Source organism: Arachis ipaensis, chromosome B05 (genome assembly GCF_000816755.2).
Source record: "Arachis ipaensis cultivar K30076 chromosome B05, Araip1.1, whole genome shotgun sequence".
Classification (NCBI taxonomy): domain Eukaryota; kingdom Viridiplantae; phylum Streptophyta; class Magnoliopsida; order Fabales; family Fabaceae; genus Arachis; species Arachis ipaensis.
This window is the reverse complement of record NC_029789.2, coordinates 26,863,734-26,889,140: the sequence shown is the minus strand read 5'-3', so window position 1 is coordinate 26,889,140 and position 25,407 is coordinate 26,863,734. Positions and strand designations below refer to the sequence as shown.

The 25,407-nt window shown below is 37.8% G+C and overlaps 2 protein-coding genes and 2 long non-coding RNA genes across 13 annotated transcripts in view; 1 reads left to right on the top strand and 3 right to left on the bottom strand.

The window, feature by feature from the left end:
• Window positions 1–3,031, bottom strand: part of LOC107643512 (U3 small nucleolar ribonucleoprotein protein IMP4) — a 7,441-nt gene extending 4,410 nt beyond the window's left edge. Inside the window, exons 1-3 of one of the 2 annotated variants that reach the window (XM_021123460.1) lie at window positions 2,580–3,031; window positions 1,153–1,522; window positions 942–1,025 (exon numbers count right to left, since the gene is read on the bottom strand). In XM_021123460.1, coding sequence (XP_020979119.1) covers window positions 942–1,025; window positions 1,153–1,264 — 196 coding nt within the window. In that variant the 5' untranslated portion in view covers window positions 1,265–1,522; window positions 2,580–3,031. The remainder of the gene's footprint in view (window positions 1–941; window positions 1,026–1,152; window positions 1,523–2,579) is intronic. The other variant, XM_016347179.2, reaches the window with a different exon arrangement.
• LOC107641821 lies at window positions 14,370–15,238 on the bottom strand. The gene is made up of 3 exons (XR_001620447.2): window positions 15,110–15,238; window positions 14,950–15,024; window positions 14,370–14,832 (listed from the first exon to the last, which is right to left on the bottom strand). It is a non-coding gene; the product is annotated as an uncharacterized LOC107641821 (long non-coding RNA).
• On the top strand, window positions 15,106–18,780 carry LOC110271860. The gene is made up of 2 exons (XR_002362682.1): window positions 15,106–15,219; window positions 18,590–18,780. It is a non-coding gene; the product is annotated as an uncharacterized LOC110271860 (long non-coding RNA).
• On the bottom strand, window positions 17,726–24,410 carry LOC107643513 (tRNase Z TRZ1-like). 9 transcript variants are annotated; one of them, XM_021123455.1, is made up of 12 exons: window positions 24,070–24,378; window positions 23,694–23,779; window positions 23,402–23,526; window positions 23,301–23,305; window positions 21,657–21,875; window positions 21,157–21,319; window positions 20,986–21,056; window positions 20,420–20,515; window positions 19,465–19,578; window positions 18,480–18,548; window positions 18,320–18,394; window positions 17,740–18,202 (listed from the first exon to the last, which is right to left on the bottom strand). In XM_021123455.1, exons 3-12 carry the CDS (start codon window positions 23,445–23,447, stop codon window positions 18,128–18,130), a joined length of 933 nt encoding a protein of 310 aa, XP_020979114.1. In that variant the 5' UTR covers window positions 23,448–23,526; window positions 23,694–23,779; window positions 24,070–24,378; the 3' UTR covers window positions 17,740–18,127. The 9 variants fall into 9 exon arrangements, 8 of the variants coding, with proteins under 8 accessions (XP_016202669.1, XP_016202668.1, XP_016202666.1 ...); XM_021123457.1 differs by lacking the exon at window positions 23,301–23,305 and having other exon boundaries at window positions 23,390–23,526; XM_016347181.2 differs by lacking the exon at window positions 23,301–23,305 and having other exon boundaries at window positions 23,400–23,526.

Sequence of the window (25,407 nt, the reverse complement as noted above, 5' to 3'; positions counted from 1 at the left end):
AACACACCCCAAGGAATGATACAAATAAAGCTTATTTTGCTCAATGCCAAAATATTCTTCTGTATACATGTTCTCATGTATGACGCTTCGATTTATCAGGTCAGTGTCACATGTATTAGGAGTAAGGACTCGGAACAACTCGATGCTTTCAGTATGAATATAGTGCCTTTCTCAATAAAACATGACCTCTAAGACCTATAAAACTACTCAATCACTGAACAGGGGAAGAAAAAAGTAAATCAAAACAAACCAAAAACCAAGAATGCCATCAACAATTATAAATAGAGGAGTGCTAGGGGGCCAGCAACTTTTGTGTTTTGTAACCATCAATTGGCCATCAATAATGTTTTTAAATTTTAATGGTGTGAGATTACATCCAATGGTGAGAGATCACTCACTTTTCTTTTGATGGTTAAGTGCTGGCCACAAAACACAAAAGTTGCTGGCCCCCTAGACTTTCTCTTATACTTATAAAAATCACCAGAACTCACTATGATATGGGTTATTGTTGGCAACACTTGAATAATTAGAAAAGATACAATGTTTTCCCCTATCATATGCAGAGTTTCCACTTAGAGTTAAACTCCTAAACCAGACAAATTTTGTCTATTAAAGAATTAACCTTTTACGTGGCATGAGTCAAGTTAGTTAACCATCAATTATATGTCTATTCAGTGTTGTCTGTTTTGGTACAAAGGAGTTAAGTAGAAAGCATATAAAAAACTAGCAATGGTTATAGATAACTACATATTGAGTTGTGTACTAATGGATTATTATGTTTGTCTTTAATAGCTTCTTACTAAGAACATTACAGAACTCATTGGATAAAACAATGAATAAAATTAAATTATAACACAACATAATCAAATTCATAAAAAAATTTACTAACTAAATTAAAAAAATAGAAAAAAAAAGGTGAAGACAAAGTAAGAATATAACACCAGCTGTGTTTTCATCTTCGAGATCGATTTCTCGACGAAGTGCAGCCTCCTCATTCCTAAGCTCAGTAGGTATTGGCTTCCCTTCTACATAAAATTAAAACTAAACACATGAACTAACAATAATAATAAATAATGATAAAAATTTTCACGAAAACAAGTGAACTAAAATTAAAAACGGTAATGAAAAATTCATATGGAAGGAAGGAAGAACCTTGAAGTGCTTCTCTGATCTTGCGCTTCTTTTCGTAGAGCAAGCGTTCTTTGCCTTCTAAGCTCTTCCTGTATAAATACTCCCTCCTCATGCGAATATTTCTACGCAACATTTTGGCGGCAACCACACAGAACCAAACTGACTCGCAGAGAAGAGAAAGAGAGAAGAAGCTAAGTTGTCAGGTGGTACACTGGTGGCGGCGGAAGGAACGGAGGCCACGGAGGAACAGTGAGTGAGTGAGTGGGTGAATGAGAAGAGAGAGACGCTGAGTGGAGAGACGAGAGAGAGAGCTTGAGAGTTGAGCTTTAGAGAAGAGTCTGACCAGACACCAGAGCTTGTGAGTTGTGAGACAGTGAGGGAGGCTGATCCGCTGATGAGAGTAGAGAGGGATGAGATCGTTAGTATTTGCAACCCTTAGAAAAACGACGTCGTCCGAATTTGAAAAATTATCATGGCCGGTCCTGGTTTTATAAACCGGCCGAGTCATCGATTTTCATCAAAATCGGGCATGTCAGTTCGGCCTGGGTGGCTCAAACCCAGTCAAATTACCAATGTTCTAAAAATCGAACTAATGATCAAATCGTATTCTTTTTATAATAAAATATAAATAAATATACCAAAACATAGTTATGACCTAATATAAAATTTAAAATATCTAAATTAAAGAATAGAAAATTTAGTAAATTAATAATTTGAGAAGAACACACCAACCCAATAATCTCAAAAATAACAATAGATACACAATAATAACAATTTAACAAATAAGCAAAAACAAGACCTAAATAAAAAATCCAACAAATTAAATTGCAGTAATCTAATAATTTAGTAAATTAAAATAACAACAGTCCAATAAATTAGCAAATTATCAACTTAACAAATTCAAGAATAGAAAATCACAACAAAAACAAAAAAAATTAAAGACCACAGAACAACACAAAAACATTTAACAAACTAATAAGTTCACAATAACAGTTAAAACGATAAACAGAGAATAACTTAACAACTAAAACAAAGATTAAGACGGTAGAAAAATTACACCAAATTAACAAATTATAACAAGACAATAACACCACCATTAAAATTTAAAAGAAAGCAACAACAGCAACAGGAACAATTGAAAGTTACACAGCAACACCAACAATTAAATCACAATAACACAATAAAAGCTACACAGCATGACAGCAACAATAAACTTTGTCATAGATTAACTAGGATTATCAAGATTTCATGTTTTCAGCACAATTATTTTCGGTACATTACAAATAAAAAAGAAGCAACAAAACAGAGTATAACACAGCACAACAGCAGTGATCAGAGCTAATCATTCAACAATTCAATCTGAATAGCACTAGCAGCAGCAGAATCCTAAACCAAAGAACAAAGAACCAAGAAAAAAAAAATGAAGAAACAAATCTAAGTAGCACTACCTAAATCCTAATCCTTCGTTCTGACTTCTGAGCACTCTAAGCAGAGGAGCAGAAGCGCGACGGAGACAAAGGTCAGGCGACAAACACGACTCGAAGACGGTGGTAGATTGGAAGAGCTGCAGGTGAGCAAACGAAGGGCAGACTCCAAGATGCCGAGTTCGAGGAAGAAGCTGCGATTGGTGGGTTGGAAACTTCGAGCACCACGACCAGACAAAGACGGTGGTGCCTGAGCGCGACAGAGCAGACAAAGACCAGGGACTGACGCCGAGCTCGAGGAAGAAGTTGCGACTCTTGAATGAGGAAGAAGAGCGGACAACAAGGCGATGCCTGAGTGCGACGGACTGCGGCAGTCCTTGCGGTGGTGGCGAAGCTAGGTTTCAGGGTTTTAACTTTGAGCTTTGTTAATTTTGAACTGCAGAGAAGAGGAAGGAAGGGATTCTAACGCCCTTTCTTTCTTTTAAGTTCAAAACGTGGTCGTTTATTGTAAACCAATCGGGTCTTGGTTTGGTCTAACCGGCCAGTTCCCGACCTTTTTAGTGATCCATAAACGGTTTTTAAAATTGCAGTTTTCTCTTTAGGACCGAACCGCATATGTGTTTGGTTCCCAATCGAAATGGTCTAACCATCCGATCCGATCTGATTTTCAAAACCATGGCCATTGCCCATTGAGTTTTCGATCGAACAGGTCTGATACTATACCCAAAACAACGTTGTTTTAATTCTTGAGCCAAAAAAAAATAAATTCCATCAAAAATTTAAAATTATAACAAATTCCTTATTAAAAAAAAGCAATTGTGCTTAATATTATAATTTGAAAATTTTATAAATTTAAAATTACAATTATTTAAGATTTATTGGTATTTTTTTATTCAACAAATTCATCATAATTTTTTAAGGATTTATTTGATGTTTCATTTATAACTATTTTGTTTTAAATCGATTTTTCTGATCCAATATTGATTCTAAAAGCTGATCTTTAGTTGGTGTTTTTATATTCGACCAGCCAATTAGTTCTCGTATATGTAGTGTCTAAAAATATGTAAACCTCTCTTGTATAATGTCTCAAAATGTGTAAATTCATGCTTTGAACTTTTTTATATTAGTCATTATTCATTAATAATTAATTAAAAAATAAGAATAAATTATCATTTTTTATGATCAAATATTTGAATATTGAAAAAACTAATTCATAAAAAAAAAATAAAACTAACATTGTATCTATTCTGAAATAATACCTAAAATCAAGGTGATATAGGTCTAGACACGAGGTCTAGATTCCTTTGGATAAATGTTTTGACTTGTTTGCTAGGATAGTGGATCTATCTGATGTCCTCGTCTGAACGGTGGGGGTACCTGCAAGGAATTCCAATGCTTAAATTATCAAGAGCTTTAGTCAGGTCTAAGTAAATTGGGATTGAGAAATATCTGAATTTGGTGGGGTATTTATAGAGGCAGGTGATTACTTAGCCACCACTCTCGATTCTCCTCATTTACAGCAGTGGACAGCTTCTTCTCCAATATATGGGGAGTTATCCAGCGTTAGAGTAATGGATGAGTTGATGGTGAATATTTGGAGTAGTGGGTTGACAAGGTCTTACTTGTCACTCAAATAGGGTGGGTACGGTTCATAGATCTCGTACCCCCGAGTAGGTCGGGTGGGTCGATCCGTGTGGTTAAGTAGCACAATTTGCGTGAATCTGTTGGGCTTTTTTGGATTCATTGTTGAAGTGAATGTTTATTTGGACCATGGTTTTGGCCATGTATAAATAGTGCCCCTACTCATGATCGAGCTTACGAAAATCGGGATCTGAGCAAAGAAGGTTGTCGTGTTGTTGTCATTTTGCTTATTTGTTAAAAAGTCATAAAAATGCAAAACTTCTTACTTTGATAGGTCAATATGCTCGACGTGATTGGAGCAATGTAGCTAGACAACTCGACATGATTTGATGGGACTGTCTCTTCGTCTTTTCATAACTGTCACTCTTGTTCTTCCAAGTTCCCATTTTTCTTTGTTTCCAACGGTGCTTCCAAGGTTTTCAGGAGTTCTTTGTTGCATTTCTTGCCACTTCAATTTTAAGGTGGGTGTTTTTTCTTCTTCCTTCTCTCTGTATGCATTGTTGCACTACAAGAAAAGCGCTGAAAATCATCGGATTTACTATCGAATTTAGTGGCAAGAGCACTCGATCAACGAGGCTAAGCGATCTGGCGAAACTGTGGATTTAGCAACGGATTTGATGAGAAATTCTTCAAGTCAACAAATGGGCGCCAATTTTAGTGTCGGATTTACTGTCGGAAGAATCCAAAAATAGACACGTTAAATGGAAATGCTGTGTTTTCGTGATCCGAACCGTGTTACCGTTGGAAATATCCATCAGTAAATCAATCATGTCCTAAATTGAAACTGTGAACCCCTCCCCCTTCATTTCGAATTCCTTTTCTCTCTCTCACCTTCCTCTCTCTCTCTCTCTCTACCCTCTCACAGTCTCACCTCTCAATCTCTCTCTAGCCACTGCCACCTCCGCTGCCGCTGCTTCTTTGTCATCTCTTCCCTCTATTTGCATCCCTTCTCTCTTCATTTCCTCTGCGATTGAACCAAAACAGGGCACCCCTGTTTGAGCTACTCTAGCCCCTATTTCCCCATCATTTCCAACGAGTCACTGCCGTCGGCGCCACCTGCTTCAATGGTTGGCCTCCACTGCTGGTCCAACCCATCCCTCCTTCCCTTTTGCCCTGGTGTAGTTCTTTGCTTACAGGTTTTTGCCCTTTTTTTCTTTTAATTTCTATTAAGTTAGATTAGTTTTAGAGTTAAATCTCAAAGTAGTCCCTAAACTTGCACTCGAACTTCAAAGTGATCCCTGAAATTAATAATTACTTAAATTCGTCCCCAAAATTTCTCTCTGAGACTCATAGTAGTACCTAAAATAATTTTCGTCCATCCTTGCTATTGGAGATGACTGCAATGACGTCATTTTGTATTTATTAAAAAATACAAGAAAAACACGCTCCCCTTCCCCAACCCTTCCTCAGTTCCCCGTTTCCCTTTCCCTTCCACGCTCCCCTTCCCCTTCCCCAACCCATCCTTAGTTCCCCTTTCCCTTTCCCTTCCCCTTCTCCTTCCCCAGTCTGAGGCCATTCCCCTTTCCCTTCCCCTTCCCCTTCCCCTTCTCCTCCTCCTTCCCCAACCTGAGGCCATTTTCCTTCCCCTTCTCCTCCCCATTCTCCAACCTCTACTGCTATGTTAGTTTTTCGTTATTATTATTATTATGGCACTGCACTCGGTGCCTTTTGTTTCTCAGCTGCACTGAGAGCTGTTACCGTCGTTGATCTTAGCTGTCGGAACCGACTCGCGTCTTCTACTCCAGTTTGCGACTCTTGGTTCCAACAAGTCAGCGCGTCGCCGCTGACGCCTCTCTGCTTTTCCTTTTACACTAGCTGCGCTGCTATGTTGTCATTCTGTTGTCAGAGCTGTTCTCAAACTAAACTGATACAGCAGTGACAAGAGTAGCAGCGGAGTTCGCCATTGTCAAACCACAGGTACGATTTTAATGATCACTTCTTCAGAAGCACATCAATTTTTCTTTCTTTTTTTATTTTTAGCTTTTATTGACTAGAAACTGATGAGTAATGAGAATGTTTAGTTAATTTATCTATAGAAATTGATGGTTGGTTGTGTATAAAGAAAAACAAAATGAGGTAATGGAGGAATTAATTTTGGGATAAGGGAGGCAGAGAGAGACTGAGAGAAGACAAGAGAAGAGGGAGATGCATAGAGAGAGATAGAGATGAGACAAGAGTGTTAGAGACTAGGTTGGGGAAGGGGGAGCGTGCGGCGCGGCGCGACACCGTGACGGAGGCCGGCAAGAAGTGGCAACAGAAAGAAAGGGAAAAGGGCTTGGGTTAAGGAAAGGGAGGCTCGGGTTTTCTTTTTTTTTTAATAAATACAAAACGACGTCGTTTCAGTCCTCTCCAATGGCAAGGATGGACAGAAATTATTTTAGGGATTACTATGAGTCCCAGAGGGCGATTTCAGGGACGAATTTGAGTAATTATTAACTACAAGGATCACTTTAAAGCTCGAGTGCAAATTCAGGGACTACTTTGAGATTTAGTTAGTTTGATTTTGTTAATTAGCTTAGTTAGATTAGTTACTATTAATTAATTATAGGTGGTTAGGTTAGGATAATTTGGTTTAGATTATTAGGTTCTGATTGTTGTTGTTAAAAGTGTTTGGATTGACTTGATGTATGATGGATTAATTGCTGCTGATTTGATGCATGTGAACTGCTGCTGATGTTCATATTGTTAATTGTCTGATTGTGTGGTGATTTACTGTGTTACTGTTGTTTACTGAATTTGTTTAACTGGGAATTGCAATTTGTTGCCTTGCTCATGCTAAATTTCTAAGAAATGTTGTTGGTTTTGTGCTGTTAATTGATTATAGGTGGTTAGGTTAGGATAATTTGGTTTAGATTATTAGGTTATGATTGTTGTTGTTAAAAGTGTTTGGATTGACTTGATGTATGATGTATTAGTTGCTACTAATTTGATGTGAGTTGCTACTGATGTTCATGTTGTTAATTATTTGATTGTGTGGCGATTCACTGTGTTATTGCTATTTGCTGAATTTGTTTAAGTGGGAATTGCAATTTGTTGCCTTGCTCATGCTGAATTTCTAAGAAATGACGTTGGTTTTATGCTGTTAGTTGATTATAGGTGGTTAGGTTAGGATAATTTGGTTTAGATTATTAGGTTCTGATTGTTGCTATTAAAAGTATTTGGATTGACTTTATATGTGATGGATTAGTTGCTACTAATTTGATGTGAGTTGCTACTGATGTTCATGTTGTTAATTATTTGATTGTGTGGCGATACACTGTGTTATTGCTGTTTGTTGAATTTGTTTAAGTGGGAATTGCAATTTGTTGCCTTGCTCATGCTGAATTTCTAAGAAATGATGTTGGTTTTATGCTGTTAGTTGATTATAGGTGGTTAGGTTAGGATAATTTGGTTTATATTATTAGGTTCTGATTGTTGCTATTAAAAGTATTTGGATTGACTTTATGTGTGATGGATTAATTGCTGTTGATTTGATGTGAATTGCTGTTGATGTTCATGTTGTTAATTATTTGATTGTGTGGTGATTCACTGTGTTACTGCTGTTTGTTGAATTTGTTTAACTGAGAATTACAATTTGTTGCCTTGCTCATGCTGAATTTCTAAGAAATGATGTTGGTTTTGTGTTGTTAGTTGATTATTGGTGGTTAGGTAGGATAATTTGGTTTAGATTATTAGGTTCTGATTGTTGCTGTTAAAAGTATTTGGATTGACTTGATGTGTGATGGATTAATTGCTGCTAATTTGATGTGAATTGTTGCTGATGTTCATGTTGTTAATTGTTTGATTGTGTGGTGATTTACTATGTTATTGCTATTTGCTTAATTTGTTTAACTGGGAATTGCAATTTGTTACTAATATGTTCGCTGTACAGACATGACGACAGATAGTAGAAGTAGGTCGAGTGGGTCATCACGTGGTCGTGGTAGAGGGAGGGCTTCCGCCGAATCTCCCAGAGCTGCCCAATCATCGCCCTTTATCTAAGTCTTCGATATCTTCCTCATCACTCAAGTCATAAGTTGGAGGTTGCGAAAAATCTACCTCCGCATCATCTTCGTATTCACTTGGTAAAGATTCTTTCATCTCAAAGAGTTCACTTGTAGATGCAAGTTTATTACTAGGAGAACTTGGTTCGGGATTATCATTATCAAGGAAACTTGCTTGTTGAGTTGTTCCGTCCAGTTCTTCATAAGATACCTGCTTCGGGGGTTGTGCACTATCCTCCTTAGCATCAACTGCACTCTTCCTGACAGAATTCTCCACAATCTTGGATTCCCAGGGAGGTTTAGCGTCTCTTAAATCTTCAACCAATTCTTCTTCTTCGATAGTTTTAGCTTCCTCTACTTGTTCCAGTACAAAATTATGCTCCTTACTGTCCATTGGAGTTTCTAGTATCTCATTCATGCTGCGTTCTTCATTAGATTGCTCACATGAATCCATGGGGGTTCCTTGAGTGTCTGAACGTCGGGAAGGTAGTCGATTTATCGCTTGATTCAATTGGTGAAGCGTGGCATGAAATTTTTCTAATGTTTCCTTGAGTTGTTCCCTTGATTCTTGGGGTGATGGATATGGACATGGTGCATAGGAAAGTGGTGGTTCTTGGGAGTAATTGGGTTGGAATTGGGGTGGATAAGGGTTAGGGTCATATGGAGGTGAATGGTGGTAGTTGGCTTGTGAGTGTGGTGGTTCAAAGCTGTATTGAGGAGGTGGTTCATAGGCATATGATGGGACTTGTCGGTAATTACAAGGGGGTCCACCATATCTATCATCTTGGTATGTACCTCGGAATGGTTTTTGACTATAGTAATTTGGTGGGTGATGGTTGTCACGAAGGGGTCCACCATAACTATTGTCTTGACATGCATTATTAAATGGTCGTCGTCCATGGTAGTTTGGAAGGTGTTGTTGCCTAAAGGTTTGATCAGATCCTCGTGGCTCCGTCCATCTCTGATTGTTTTGACCTTGATGCATGTTCCTGTTATAGCTTTCATTCCTTTCAACAATATTCGAACTAAACTCAAAGCGACGGGGGTGAGAGCTCATAGTAATAATTAAAAATTAAAAACAAAAGTAAAAGCAAATAAACATGTAAAATAAAATATTTACAATAACCAATAATAAGGCACACAGTTGCAACTCCCCGGCAACGGCGCCATTTTGACGAGCGAAACTCTCGCGCGATCTAGAATTTTCACAAATAAATTTCCATTGTAAGTATAGCTTCTAGACCGACAAGAATTCCTTTCGTACAAAAACGTGTTTGTCACTTAAGCAAACCCAATAAAATTTATAACCGAAGTATTTAAACCTCGGGTCGTCTCTCAAGGAATTGCAGGGCAGTGTGATTTGTTATTGGTTATGGAAAAGGTAGAATTTTTGGGTTTTTGAAATAAGGAGCAAGTAATTTAATTGACAAGGAAAATAAATTAATAATTAGAAAATCTCTTGGCAAGGTATGAGAATTGGGTTTTCAATCCTACTTAGTCAACCCTTACTAAAGCAAAGGAAAGTCAAGTGGACTGATTAATTTAATCTTCAAGTCCTAGTCAACTCCTATGGGAAGACTAGCTTTTAGAGCGATCCAAATCAATCAGCGATTCCAATTTCAATCAACAGCTGAGTTTGATAACTCAAGTGTTACCAATCACTTAACCAAAACCAAAAGGAAAAATAAATCTAAATTAAATTGAAAGCATCATAAATAGAATAAAATAATCATTAATCTGAAATACCTCAAATAATATTAAATAGAATATTCAAATCTTGACATGAAAAGGTTCATAAGCTAAATTGGAACATTAACAAGTAAAAGCATTGGAATAAACAAAAATAGAAGAGAAACATTAATTAAAGGAAATATTTGAACCTGGGATTGAAGTAGTGATCATAAAATAAAAGGAATCATAATCCTAAAACCTAAGAGAGAGGAGAGAACCTCTCTCTCTAAAAACTATGTCTAATCCTAAAATTATGTATATTGAATGTTCCTAAGTTGTTGTTTGATTCCCCCATTCTCTGGCTTATATTCTATGTTTCTGGATTTGGAATTGGGCCGAAAAAGGGTCCAGAAATCGCTGGGGCGTTTTCTGCAGATTCTTGTACGTGGCGTCTGTCACGCGTTCGCGTCATATGGGAGTTTTTCTTGTCACACGTACGCGTCGGTTGTGCGTACGTGTCATTTGCGTTCTGCTCAAGGCATGCGTCCGCATTGTCCACACGTTTGCGTCGATGCCATTTCGCGCTAGGCACGCGTTCGCGTCGTCCATGCGTTCGCGTCGCTGCCTTTTCTTTAAAACTCCATTTTTGTGCTTTTCTTCCATTTTTGTATGTTTTCTTTCTATCCTTTAGGCCATTCCTGCCCTATGAGACCTGAAAATACTTAACACATAAATCAAGGCATCGAATGGTAATAAAGGATAATTAAAATTAATATTTTTAAAGTATAGGAAACATGTTTTCATACTTATCAAATAATAAGGAAGGAAAAGTAAAACCATACAATTCATATGAATAAGTGGGTGAAGAATTGATAAAAACACTCAAATTGAGCACAAAATGAATCGTAAAATAGGGATTATCAGTGCCTCCTACTGCTATGCCCTCTGCAGATGCAACGACCTTGTCGACAGAGCCTGCGGTGGGTGATTCCTCCAATATTTCCAAGCAGGATGCCCTTCCACTATCGGCCGTCATCCGGTTGAGGATTTGGCCCGATGACATGCAGTCGTGAGTTCAATTTTTTAATATTAACTTTGTTTATCTTATGTTTTTTTTTATCTTCAGTTTGTTTATGTTAAGTTTGTTTTAATATTAAGAATTTTGGCATTGTTTATGTTAAGTTTGTTTATCTTATGCCCTTCCTCTAATAGGTTTACACTGAACCCTAATGCTTGCATACAGGAGATATCGGATGTTATTAAGTCCATGTACGATCACCCAGCCGACCTACACACAGATCCCGGCTGAGACTAGAGAGCTCTAGTTTCAGCAGTGGTGGGTAAGAACCCAATTTGGTTAGAATTGATTTACTGTATTTTATTCTAACTAACTAATGTTGGTGAATCACGTTTTGCAGTTGAAATTCATATGGGATGTGGAGCATAACCTCATGATCCGAAAGATCTACGACCACCGGGAAGCCAAATATTTTCAGCAGATGATGAGCGATGTTCGTCAGAGAAAAATCACCTGACGAAGTGGATTCGTCCAAACATCAAGCATGACCTGGAGGCTCACTTTAGAGATAACGAGGCCTTCAAGCGTCGACGTCTGACGAACATCGCCAACAGGGCTTTGCTAAGGTCGTCGAGGTATACGGGTGGGTCGGCGACCTTCATGAAGATGAGACTGGTAAGAATTTTGGCATTGTTTTATGTTATATTAGTTACTTGAATTAGTTACTAGGGTTTATGGTGTTTAATTTCCTTTTTTATTATCAAGTTACTTAAGTAGTTAGTAGAGTTTAGGGTGTTTAATTTGCAATTTTAGCGGATTTAAGTGGTTAGGATATGTTAGATTCGGCTTTGAGATTGCTGAAAAATGTTGGATTATTTAACTGTTTGTTGATTTCTACTGCTGAAACTATTTGAAAAATTCTTAACTGTGAAAATAATGATGTTAATTTGGTTTGGATGGAACTCTTCAAGGGTGGCTAAATCCGAATTTCAAGGGAGACTCTTTCAAAATTTTTATAAGATTTTCATTTAAATCGAAAAATTTCAAATTATGTTTTTGACTGTAGAATAAAGATTTTCTGCTTCATATATATTTGTCTGTCATTGTTTAATTTGTTCGTTTATTTTATTGTTTGGTTGATCTATTAATTTATAGTCTAAGTCGTTGGATCGTGAGGCGACACTGTCAGAGACCTTCAAGTATACACATACTTTGACAGCAAATAAGGAGAGATTTGCTGACGAGCGGTCGATAACCTATTATGTGATTTTAAATTAATCCTAAATTTCAGCTTCATTTAGTTTAAAGTCAATTATTTAACTATTATCCTAATAATAACTATCGTGTGTGATGCAGGAGTAGTATCAGCAGAGGTTGGAGGCCGCGACCCAACAATCTCAGCCACCTGGTGGAGCCGACAAAGCCAGCTCCGAGACTTCAGTCGTGGATCCTGATAGGATTTGGTGCGAGACCGCCTCTGAACCCCACAAGAATCGCCGCTTCGGGTTGGGCTCGTTCTTCGGCATTGGCCTCCACTCCTTCACGTTGGTGGCTTCCTCTACCACCAGCCTTGCTGATCCCCAGGAGGTTATCGACCCGAGGGAGGAGGTGCATAAGCTAACACAGGAGCTTCACCAGCAGCAGGAGCAGTCTAAGGAGAGGTATCAAGAGATTCTTGTATGCGTTGCCGCTAGCTCGGACCTGACGGAGAAGCTGGAGCAGCTCGAGTGGCTGCGACAACAGATGGAGGCTGCGGCGCTACTGGTTACCCAGCAATGCTGCTGGAAGGGCACCGACGGCAGCACCTACTCCGCCGCCTCAGCAGGGGGACCACGACACTGCCGCTGCCACCAACGACAACGACAATTAATAGGATTTATGAAATTGCTTAGGGTTATATGCATTTTTGTTTGTTTATGGTACATTATTCTACTTCGGTGACATTTTATTGTATTCATACCATTTATTTTTAATAAAATAATTTGTTGATTTCGGCTAATTTTAGATTTCTAATAACGATTTCATTAAGAAGAGTTTTAATTTCATTTTGACGGTTAGTTATTGCTAAACTGTGCCAAAAGAATAAATAATAAAGATCCTGCCGATGGATTTACTGTCGGATTAATCTGACGGTAATCATCAACCCAGGCTCGACAATCCATTGTAAACACGGACGGAAAATCCGTCAGTAATTAGCGTCGAACGAAAAAATCTGCCGGTAAGAGGTTCTGGCGACGTTTATACCGTCACCTACAGGACGACCGTAAATTCGACAGTAAGGTACTTAGCGGCAGATTTATTTGATTAGTCTTACGATAACCGGCGTTTTTCTTGTAGTATTATTTTTTTCCTGCTTTGTTCTTCGTGGCTTTGTTGCATGCTAGTGATTCCTTTATTGTTGATCTTTTATTTATAAAGAATGTTTCTAAATTTCTGAAAATGTCTCCATAAAGATTGTTGGTTTAAAGGTACTTGGTAATTGTAAATTGTTGTTTCTGGCAAGATGATATTTGTTGCTGTGAGTGGTTAATCTTTGTTATTGTGCATGATTTTTTGGGGCTTACCTTGCCCCTAAGGGATGCTGTTGTCATCTTTCTTTTCTCTTAGAATCTCGATGAAATGAGAGGATTCTGTCATTATTGTAATGATCTCCACTTCTAGATCTTGAATCAAATGTTGTGTGTCTATCTTGTTGCTGATCATCTGCCATTTGTTAAAGATTAGACTCCAAGTACCTGACAACGGCACCAATATTTCGAAGTAATACATGAAACCAAGGTGATATGGGCCTAGACATGAGGTTCAGACTCTTTTGGGTGAAGGTTTCGACTTGTTCGCCGAGATAATGAATCTGTCTGACATCCTTGTCTTAAATACTGTTGGGGGATACTTGTAAAGGACTTTGATACTTAAATTAACAAGAACTTTAGACAAATTTAAATGAATTGTAATTAAGAAATACTTGAATTTAATAGTAGGTGATTACTTGGCCACCACTCTCAATTCTCATCATTTACATTAGAGGGCAACTTCTCCTCCAATAACTAGTGAGTTATCCCACATTAGAATAATAAATGAATTAAGGACAAATATATGGGGTAGTGGGTTAACAAAATCTTATTTGCCATGCAAGTCATGTCGAGTATGGTTCATGAAACCCATGCCTCAAATAAGTCGGGTAGATCAGCCCATGTGGTTAACTAGCACAATTTGCGTGTATCTATTATACCTTTTCAGGATTTCTTGTTGAGGTGAATATTTATTTGGACCATGATTTTTGGATCATGGTATAAACCGTATCTATAAAAAATAAACTTCATTTGACCGAAGTACTGAATGGTTAATTTTAGAATTGACTTCATTAAATATTTTTCAAATTATTTTTTTTTTATCGTCTTCAACTTTTTAACTTCTTAACCCATCTCAAGCCTTTAGTCTTTGCTACCACCATTACCCAACCTTTATAACATTAGCGATAAAATTAATAAGATTAAAAAATAAAATTTTTAAAGGATAAAATTGCAATAAAAATCAGTGTTTTAGGTTTAATATCTATAACAAAATGCTAAATACATATATTGTGTCGTAGTGTGAGGGTACCTTTAAAAAATTTGTGCTCCCTGCACAGCCTAATTTGCTCACTGCTCGACATGTTCCATCAATGACAATGTGCAGTTTGCCTATGACCACTTGCTAAAAAAGCGGCTGGATGGTTTTAAATTGCACCTACAATGGTGGTTGTGGATGTGGCGTGATGCGGAAATTGGGGTTAAAATGGTATACATAGTAAAGGTTGCAATTTCCGCTAAGATTCCAATGCAGTTAACGCCTAAACAACAATCTTGTGGCCGCATTGGTCACTCGTGTATTGAACCAAACTCCCAACTTGTCAGAAACCTTCGGTAAGTGCAAAAGTTCGACCAGCTAGAGGGGGTGGCAAACCAGTTATAGCTTCTTCAATTTCCTGCATAGCATATGCATCACAAAGATATAGCTAACATTCTCCCAGGATCCCAATCACAAAGATCAGGGCTTTGAGAGGTTGAATATATTATTTTCAAGATTAAAGGGAGCATCTTACCTCCACGGTGTAACGTGCTGAAAAGTGAATCAAGAGGATTGCTCTGTTCTTAAACCGTTCTGCATAACCAATTATCTGGAAAACAACAGTTATAATAAATAAATTGCCACTGAAATTTACATGATGCATTGACTGCTTTTTGTTGCAGTATATAGCATACCTCGGACAGATGCGTGTGTCCATAATCTTTGGCATGCTCCACAGTGATTGAATTGTTCACGAAGGTACACTAAAAGAGAAAAGGAGAAAAGCCAAAATTAGTTCATTGAGGTTGCAAAACTACAATCTATACTGTGAAATTTTTATAAGATTTTCATTTAAATCGAAAAATTTCAAATTATGTTTTTGACTGTAGAATAAAGATTTTCTGCTTCATATATATTTGTCTGTCATTGTTTAATTTGTTCGTTTATTTTATTGTTTGGTTGATCTATTAATTTATAGTCTAAGTCGTTGGATCGTGAGGCGACACTGTCAGAGACCTTCAAGTATACACATACTTTGACAGCAAATAAGGAGAGATTTGCTGACGAGCGGTCGATAACCTATTATGTGATTTTAAATTAATCCTAAATTTCAGCTTCATTTAGTTTAAAGTCAATTATTTAACTATTATCCTAATAATAACTATCGTGTGTGATGCAGGAGTAGTATCAGCAGAGGTTGGAGGCCGCGACCCAACAATCTCAGCCACCTGGTGGAGCCGACAAAGCCAGCTCCGAGACTTCAGTCGTGGATCCTGATAGGATTTGGTGCGAGACCGCCTCTGAACCCCACAAGAATCGCCGCTTCGGGTTGGGCTCGTTCTTCGGCATTGGCCTCCACTCCTTCACGTTGGTGGCTTCCTCTACCACCAGCCTTGCTGATCCCCAGGAGGTTATCGACCCGAGGGAGGAGGTGCATAAGCTAACACAGGAGCTTCACCAGCAGCAGGAGCAGTCTAAGGAGAGGTATCAAGAGATTCTTGTATGCGTTGCCGCTAGCTCGGACCTGACGGAGAAGCTGGAGCAGCTCGAGTGGCTGCGACAACAGATGGAGGCTGCGGCGCTACTGGTTACCCAGCAATGCTGCTGGAAGGGCACCGACGGCAGCACCTACTCCGCCGCCTCAGCAGGGGGACCACGACACTGCCGCTGCCACCAACGACAACGACAATTAATAGGATTTATGAAATTGCTTAGGGTTATATGCATTTTTGTTTGTTTATGGTACATTATTCTACTTCGGTGACATTTTATTGTATTCATACCATTTATTTTTAATAAAATAATTTGTTGATTTCGGCTAATTTTAGATTTCTAATAACGATTTCATTAAGAAGAGTTTTAATTTCATTTTGACGGTTAGTTATTGCTAAACTGTGCCAAAAGAATAAATAATAAAGATCCTGCCGATGGATTTACTGTCGGATTAATCTGACGGTAATCATCAACCCAGGCTCGACAATCCATTGTAAACACGGACGGAAAATCCGTCAGTAATTAGCGTCGAACGAAAAAATCTGCCGGTAAGAGGTTCTGGCGACGTTTATACCGTCACCTACAGGACGACCGTAAATTCGACAGTAAGGTACTTAGCGGCAGATTTATTTGATTAGTCTTACGATAACCGGCGTTTTTCTTGTAGTATTATTTTTTTCCTGCTTTGTTCTTCGTGGCTTTGTTGCATGCTAGTGATTCCTTTATTGTTGATCTTTTATTTATAAAGAATGTTTCTAAATTTCTGAAAATGTCTCCATAAAGATTGTTGGTTTAAAGGTACTTGGTAATTGTAAATTGTTGTTTCTGGCAAGATGATATTTGTTGCTGTGAGTGGTTAATCTTTGTTATTGTGCATGATTTTTTGGGGCTTACCTTGCCCCTAAGGGATGCTGTTGTCATCTTTCTTTTCTCTTAGAATCTCGATGAAATGAGAGGATTCTGTCATTATTGTAATGATCTCCACTTCTAGATCTTGAATCAAATGTTGTGTGTCTATCTTGTTGCTGATCATCTGCCATTTGTTAAAGATTAGACTCCAAGTACCTGACAACGGCACCAATATTTCGAAGTAATACATGAAACCAAGGTGATATGGGCCTAGACATGAGGTTCAGACTCTTTTGGGTGAAGGTTTCGACTTGTTCGCCGAGATAATGAATCTGTCTGACATCCTTGTCTTAAATACTGTTGGGGGATACTTGTAAAGGACTTTGATACTTAAATTAACAAGAACTTTAGACAAATTTAAATGAATTGTAATTAAGAAATACTTGAATTTAATAGTAGGTGATTACTTGGCCACCACTCTCAATTCTCATCATTTACATTAGAGGGCAACTTCTCCTCCAATAACTAGTGAGTTATCCCACATTAGAATAATAAATGAATTAAGGACAAATATATGGGGTAGTGGGTTAACAAAATCTTATTTGCCATGCAAGTCATGTCGAGTATGGTTCATGAAACCCATGCCTCAAATAAGTCGGGTAGATCAGCCCATGTGGTTAACTAGCACAATTTGCGTGTATCTATTATACCTTTTCAGGATTTCTTGTTGAGGTGAATATTTATTTGGACCATGATTTTTGGATCATGGTATAAACCGTATCTATAAAAAATAAACTTCATTTGACCGAAGTACTGAATGGTTAATTTTAGAATTGACTTCATTAAATATTTTTCAAATTATTTTTTTTTTATCGTCTTCAACTTTTTAACTTCTTAACCCATCTCAAGCCTTTAGTCTTTGCTACCACCATTACCCAACCTTTATAACATTAGCGATAAAATTAATAAGATTAAAAAATAAAATTTTTAAAGGATAAAATTGCAATAAAAATCAGTGTTTTAGGTTTAATATCTATAACAAAATGCTAAATACATATATTGTGTCGTAGTGTGAGGGTACCTTTAAAAAATTTGTGCTCCCTGCACAGCCTAATTTGCTCACTGCTCGACATGTTCCATCAATGACAATGTGCAGTTTGCCTATGACCACTTGCTAAAAAAGCGGCTGGATGGTTTTAAATTGCACCTACAATGGTGGTTGTGGATGTGGCGTGATGCGGAAATTGGGGTTAAAATGGTATACATAGTAAAGGTTGCAATTTCCGCTAAGATTCCAATGCAGTTAACGCCTAAACAACAATCTTGTGGCCGCATTGGTCACTCGTGTATTGAACCAAACTCCCAACTTGTCAGAAACCTTCGGTAAGTGCAAAAGTTCGACCAGCTAGAGGGGGTGGCAAACCAGTTATAGCTTCTTCAATTTCCTGCATAGCATATGCATCACAAAGATATAGCTAACATTCTCCCAGGATCCCAATCACAAAGATCAGGGCTTTGAGAGGTTGAATATATTATTTTCAAGATTAAAGGGAGCATCTTACCTCCACGGTGTAACGTGCTGAAAAGTGAATCAAGAGGATTGCTCTGTTCTTAAACCGTTCTGCATAACCAATTATCTGGAAAACAACAGTTATAATAAATAAATTGCCACTGAAATTTACATGATGCATTGACTGCTTTTTGTTGCAGTATATAGCATACCTCGGACAGATGCGTGTGTCCATAATCTTTGGCATGCTCCACAGTGATTGAATTGTTCACGAAGGTACACTAAAAGAGAAAAGGAGAAAAGCCAAAATTAGTTCATTGAGGTTGCAAAACTACAATCTAATACTAATGTTGTCGCACAATTGCTATTCTATAACTTCGTCACATAAGCATGGTTTTTTGTAGGTGTCTATTTTCTGCTTTTAGAAACGGTTCCGTTTATATTTATTTTCCTCACTAATTACAATCACCAACTCTCACTAATTATCATCACTAACTACACATCATATATTATTTTTTATTTGCTCACTCATCATCACTCTTAAATCATGGCCACAATGTTTCAACATTAAACTTCTATAAGTAACACTTACTACACTCGAGTTGTTTCATCCGATGATACATTCGAAGATTCCTATTGGTATTACTGTAAAAATATAAAGTTCATATTACACATTTATAAAAATTTCAGTTCATTGTTATTAACTTTTGAGAGAAGCGAATTCTCAAACTTTTTCCAAACAACAGATGAGTTTACAAAACATCATTCCAACTAGGAAAGCAGATTTTTCGGTTAATAACTGACAAACAAAAAGAATCCAAACATAGTCCTTTTCATCCAGAGAGAAAGAAAAAGAGAAAGAGAAAGAGAGAAAAAGAGAACGTTAGTTGAATAGAAAAACTAGTTTACAAACTCTTTCCAAATAACATATACTTGTATTTATTTTTATTCATTCTAAATAAATATTATTTTTCTTTCATTCTATGCAAGATTACTAAATTTATCATTAACCTAACACATACTTTCTTTGTTTCAAATAGAAAAAAGTATTATATACTATTTTTCAAAAAAATATATATCCATCTTAATCTCACACATTACATGGGTCTAAGTCCAATCCATAAAGAATTACGAAACCTAGCACACAACATATTCAATGATTTATAAGTTTAAACATGTTGGACAGATACCATTCACCTCTATGACAAGAATTCTAGCCCGCAAAACATCAGTGTTATCTTCATCAACTATGAAATCTGACATGGTGTCTCCCGTGAATGCGATCTCAGGTTCTGTCAAAGTGTATGTTATCTGCCAAGTACCAAGCTTGATTAGCATGCAAAGTGAACCAAAAGATATAACAGATGATCCACCACAACTTCTACCACAAATAGAGTGCATTTGAACTTTTCACCAAACTTCCATGTAAATGATGCATGGATTATAAACAATATTCTTAAGCACAAAAATTAATTCAGAGAATCTGGCTCAAACAAAGAATGGAAAATGGTATCTATGATTTATACCATATCGCAAACTGTTGGTATCAGTGTATCTCAGTAACAATAACATGGATTTACTGAGGAAATGTAGAAAAATCTTAGGAAAACAAATACAGATAGTTACTGGTATTCAAGGGGATCTGGTTTCTCCCCACAAGTTCATTTTCTTTTATACTGCTCCTAAACAATTAAACTTGCCATCAACCCAATCTACCCATGAGTTGGTAGGTTGTTAAAATTTGAGCCCACCCATTGCATAACACTTCTTCTTCCTCGCACAATGGCCCACACAAGCTACAGAAAGTTCAGTGCTTATGAGAATAAAAAATACTGAACAACAAATAACGACTCATTTGCCAATGTACTGCAAGAATAAACACTAAGTAATATGTAGCTCACCATTTTGAAGTTTACGACCAAATATAAACCATACAAACATTATGTTAATAGTCAGCTACAAGTTATAACCTCCTCCGTGGCCATGGCCACCAATCACCATTCCATTTTGTGTGCATTTCATTCTTCTTATCAAATACAGATTAACAAAAGATACGGGAAAAATACCAAACAATTGGGACAGATAGAGCACCATTAAAACTGCAACAATGTACATGTTTCAAATTGTTGACAGTAGAATAATGAATACTGACCTCCACACCAGAAGACTTCAAATTCTTGATTTCATTTCCGGAAAGACCGATGTATTCTGGTTTAAGTTTCTGCCTTACATAGTACAGTATATAACCCTACCCCAAAAGAGTGCATATTAGTTAGATTAAATGCATATTAAGTATCTGTCTTACATCAATCAAAATGCTTTTGGTTTCATAGAAAGGGTGTTGCTAAAGGTCATTCAAAATTTATCTGGTGAATATGGTGACAAATGGAAGTTTGATAAACATAATTTTTAAAGCTATTTTCAAGACTTAAATTACAAAATAGATGATTTTAACTTAAAAATAAACAGGTTTAAGACTTCAAATATCGAAAGGATCAAGTAAGAGATTACAAAATAATAAAGCCTTTCAAAAGTCATCTGCTATAGTGCCTCTCGGAATCGCCAATGGCACATAAAACTGCAATGAGAAAGCATTATCAAAACAGCTACTCTCAGAGAGCACCAAAACCTAAAGCTACATTTTTCAAACAATGCCCTAGTCCATAGCACCAAGGAATATATAGCTTATGACTCGAGCAGCAATTGCTGGTTGGGTACCTGGCTGGGTATAACATGGTAAGTCCGAAATGCTTTTACTTTGAGATCTTTTCTCAAATAAAACTCCTCTCCTGCAAATGTAAGCCATGTATTAGCAACTACCGCGCATGATTGGAATAACTCAAAACCTTGGATCTTAGTTGCATAAGTTTGATTGAAATTAACCATTACCTACATCTAACCCAATCAAGTTGTGCTTGAGCTCTGAATGGTCCATTTTCCTATGGACTTTAAAGAGTTTCTCTACGTCCTCTTTTACTGAAATTGGTACAATAATTGTTGGTGGCTTCATACGGTACAGGCCACGTGTGGCAACATACATCGGTAGTCCTCCCTGATTAAACATTTGTATGTCACAAGACAGAATTTCAACAACAAATTAATTCAGCCATACATTCGCTAGATAAAACCCCAATGCAAAATATTAGCATAAAGGGCAGCTCGCTGCACAAGCATCCCCATTAATGCAGGATTTGGGGAAGGGTTGCACCGTGTAATGTACGCAGCCTAACCTGATAATTACATCATTGGCTCCCCTTCAAAGTATTAGGTTAAACAATAAACAAAAAATTATTCATATACTGGTTTGATAATATTATTACAATGTGATACATGTGCAACAAAATTCCAAACAGGATCTCATGCATGCATTATGCACAAAGAAGACTAACTATGTGATCCATGTGCGCATGGGAGATCAACAGAAAGTCTTGGGAAACGGCGCGAGGTGGGCAGCGACCAATGTCGAAAGCTACTTTAAGAGTGGGAAACATGATGCAAGTTTCATGGCCTCCAATGGACAGACCCCCAACTGGGTATCCCTCAATATTCAGATCCTTTGCTTTCTTTGAAGAATTTGGCTGCTCATTTTTTGGCTCCATAAACAATAACTGATATAACAGAAAAGAAGAAAATCATAAGAGGAAGTAACATGAAATCAGAACAATTAGTATAGGAACTAGAACCATTAACTTTAAAGAAGATAAGAAATAGAAGTCTAATCACAGAGTAACTTAAAAGTATACAAACGCATGATTCAAATTCAAATGAGAAACACAATCGTTAAATTTAGTGTTGACTCTTTTGTACAATTCCCAAATTGCCTTTTTTATTATCTTCTCTATCACAGTCCTCTTAAACATATCTATCACAGTTCTCTTTAACATAACTGAATCAAACATACAATCCTAATAATAGTCTTAACCCCTTCACCTCCCTCACTCACCGTTCTCAGCCGCTTAACTTCTTAATCTCCACTCTCGCTGGCTCAACCTCATTCTCTCAGTCACAGAGGCGGCCTCACTCACCATAATCACCTCCCTCATCCTCCCTCGCACGCCACCCTCAGCTGGCTCAACCACCTCCAGTGATCTCCAACTCCCCTAGATCGTCGCCGCCAGCTTAGTCCCTGCCAGATCTACTCCTTCTCGCCATAAACTCAAGACATTTTCTAATTCAGAATTTCTACTGCTCAACATCCATTCAAAACATTCAGAAACAAAAACTCCAGATTTACGATCGAAGCTTCTGGATCTGGTACCAACCTCCCTGGATGCAGAATCAAGCTCTCTGGACAAAGGCGGTTGTGGGCGGCGCGAAATAGACTCGGCTGAAGAAGCCAACGATGGAACCCCTTTGAACACCATTGTCGCGCGACGAACGGCCAGCAACAGCGCCATCGTGAAGGAGAAGCGGAGCAAAGAAGACAAAAACAAGTTCTATTTACCTTGATGGAGCAGCAATGGGGAAGGGCGAAGATCTTGGATCTTGTGGGTTCCGTCGCGAACTTCTGATCGTGGCTATGCCACCACCACTCAACGGCGGTCTTACCTTGGGACCGGAAAGATGAGACGCGCGGCCACGAATAACGATGACGCCACCAAAGAGAACAATAGCAGGTAATAGAGAGAGAAGAGAAAAGGGGGAGCTGGCTCTCTGGAACAGATTTTGGTCTGGGAAGGGGTGAAAAGGGAGAAGTCTCAACCCTGCTCTGCTGTTTATCCTGGATTTTTTTATTTTGGTTTTGAATTTGATTCTGGAAAGTAGTTGAAGAGTTGAGACGGAGAAGATAATAATAAAAAGGGGCAATTTGGCCACTTGGGAATTGGTCAAAAGAGTCAACACTAAATTTAACGATTGGATATTTTTGTCAAACAATATATATTTTTCATGGGTACAATGTCAATTTAAATTTTTTTATAATTAGTTTTGTTAGCATTCAAATCTTTGATGATTAGAAATAGCTATTTACTCCAAATTCAAATATCAAAGTTTATAATTAAAAAAAAAAATCAAAACGCATAGAAATGACAAACACAAACTTACCCAGAAACTCATCACATAAGCAACAAAAATTCAGAATAAAAAAAGATCTAATTAAAGTAATCAGCAAACAATTGAAAACACAAACTTACACACAAAAAAATTATAATTAGCTTCTCCAATATTCTGGCAACAAGCATCAAGAATCACATCCGCATATGAACCAATCTCAGAAACAACATTTTTTTCAAGATGTGCAAAACAAACCATCCCCTGCCCCTGAAAATCGAATAAGGGAAAGAAATTTACCAATGATTGACCAACTTCTATTTTAACATTCAAACCTTCTAAACAGTTCTCATAAAAAATTAGTACAACCTCAAAGAAGAAACTACAAGTCTAAAACCCAACTTCATGTTTCAGTTGCAGTTACAACAATAGCATACCTTAACCTCCGGCGACCAATGATCAATGGAAGTCAGCGAACTAGGAATCACCAATCCACAAAACTTGCCCAAAAGAGAATAATAACCTATGACAACAAAACCAATTCAAACCCCTAAATAACTCAATTCTCAATGCATCACAAAGGAACAAAATAGAACTAGAACCAAGGTTCACTCTTTTATCTTCCCCTTTGTGCTTGAACAATAATCAAATCTCTGTAACACTAGTTGCTACAGAGAAACAAACCATACTCTAAATGAATCATATTAAAACATAAGTAGCACCCTTTTCTACAAAATGCGCTTTACAATTTAAAAGAAAAAAAAAACATGATTTTGCCAATTATGCTGAATTCAATTGATACTCAATTTGAACCTTTCGAATTGCAGTCTGAGAGGCGACGTCGGCGATTGCAAGGCTTCTGAGAGGCAGGAGTCGACGGGAGGGAGACAGCGACGACAACGTCTACAAAGTGGCTGGAAGGCGACGATTGCGACGGCAACGAAGGCGAGAGCGAGGAAAGCGAAAACGGACGAGCTTGTGCCGGCGAAGTGAAGAGACGACGGCGGAGAAGGGGAATGCGGCAGCTGGGTAGGTGGAGAGCACAGCTGGCAGACAGCTGGGAGAGGAAGAAAATGGTTTCAGAGAGTGAGGTGAGTGCGTTTAGGGTGAGATTGTTTTGAGAGAAACTGTTTCTTCTTTTTTTTAAAAAAAAAAAAAAAAAACTTCAAACGACATCGCTTTTATTCTGAACCAGAAATCTTAAAAAAATCGGTCCGGCTCACATGATTTAGCAGTTAACTGCTGATTCAACGGTTTTTTCATTGATTTTTTGTTAGATCTTAGATGGTTTCTTATGTCAACCAAATCAACTGGAGAATTGGTTTTTAATTAACTCAGTGGAACCAACTGGTTCGATTTGGTTCGATTTTTAAAATTATGGTTTGAAATTTAAAATTTTTAATTAAATTCTTGTAATGAAATCAACTTGAATTAATCGAGTGATCACGTGGTCCGTTTAAACAAGTGTTAGGGATTCGAATTTTGCCTTAAAAAAACTCAGTTGCACGAATTTTATCCGCGAAAAGAGTTCAAGAGTTTGTCTTTTAATATCTGGTTATTTTTTTTCTCATTTTTGTAAAATTAAAAAATTAAGGAAATTTATATTTTGTTTTTTCTTGGTTTATTCTATTTCATATTTTTAATGATGGCACTGAGTTCGTCTGTTTCAGCTTCAGCAGCGCTTGATAAGGGCTCTGTAGCCGTTCCGGTTGAAAATGGCGTAGCAGCGCCGCACTGAAAAACCGCCACTGCAGCACCGGCGCCGTCGCCTCCCACCACCTGAACCACGTGAATGCCCTTCCTTCCATTGCAAAGGTAGCGACCGTGAGCCATTCCTCCTCTGGCACTGTGCGCAGCAAGAAGAATTGCTCCATGCGTTCAACCCAAACCACCGCGTCATCTCCACGGAAGATCGGGAGTTCCAGCTTTCGCCATTGCTCCGGCGTGCCGCGGCTTCCGGCCGATGAGCCTGCTGCCAGGTGCGATCCCGGTGAACCACGCTCATTCCGATTAGGCGCGCAATTTTCGAACGCATCTATTCGGGAATCGAAGCGCTGTAGCGTCTCCTGCACCGATCGGAACATCTCCATGCGCAATTCAATTATGTCAAATCGTGACTCCATTTTCCTCGATCTCAATTGCACCATTCAG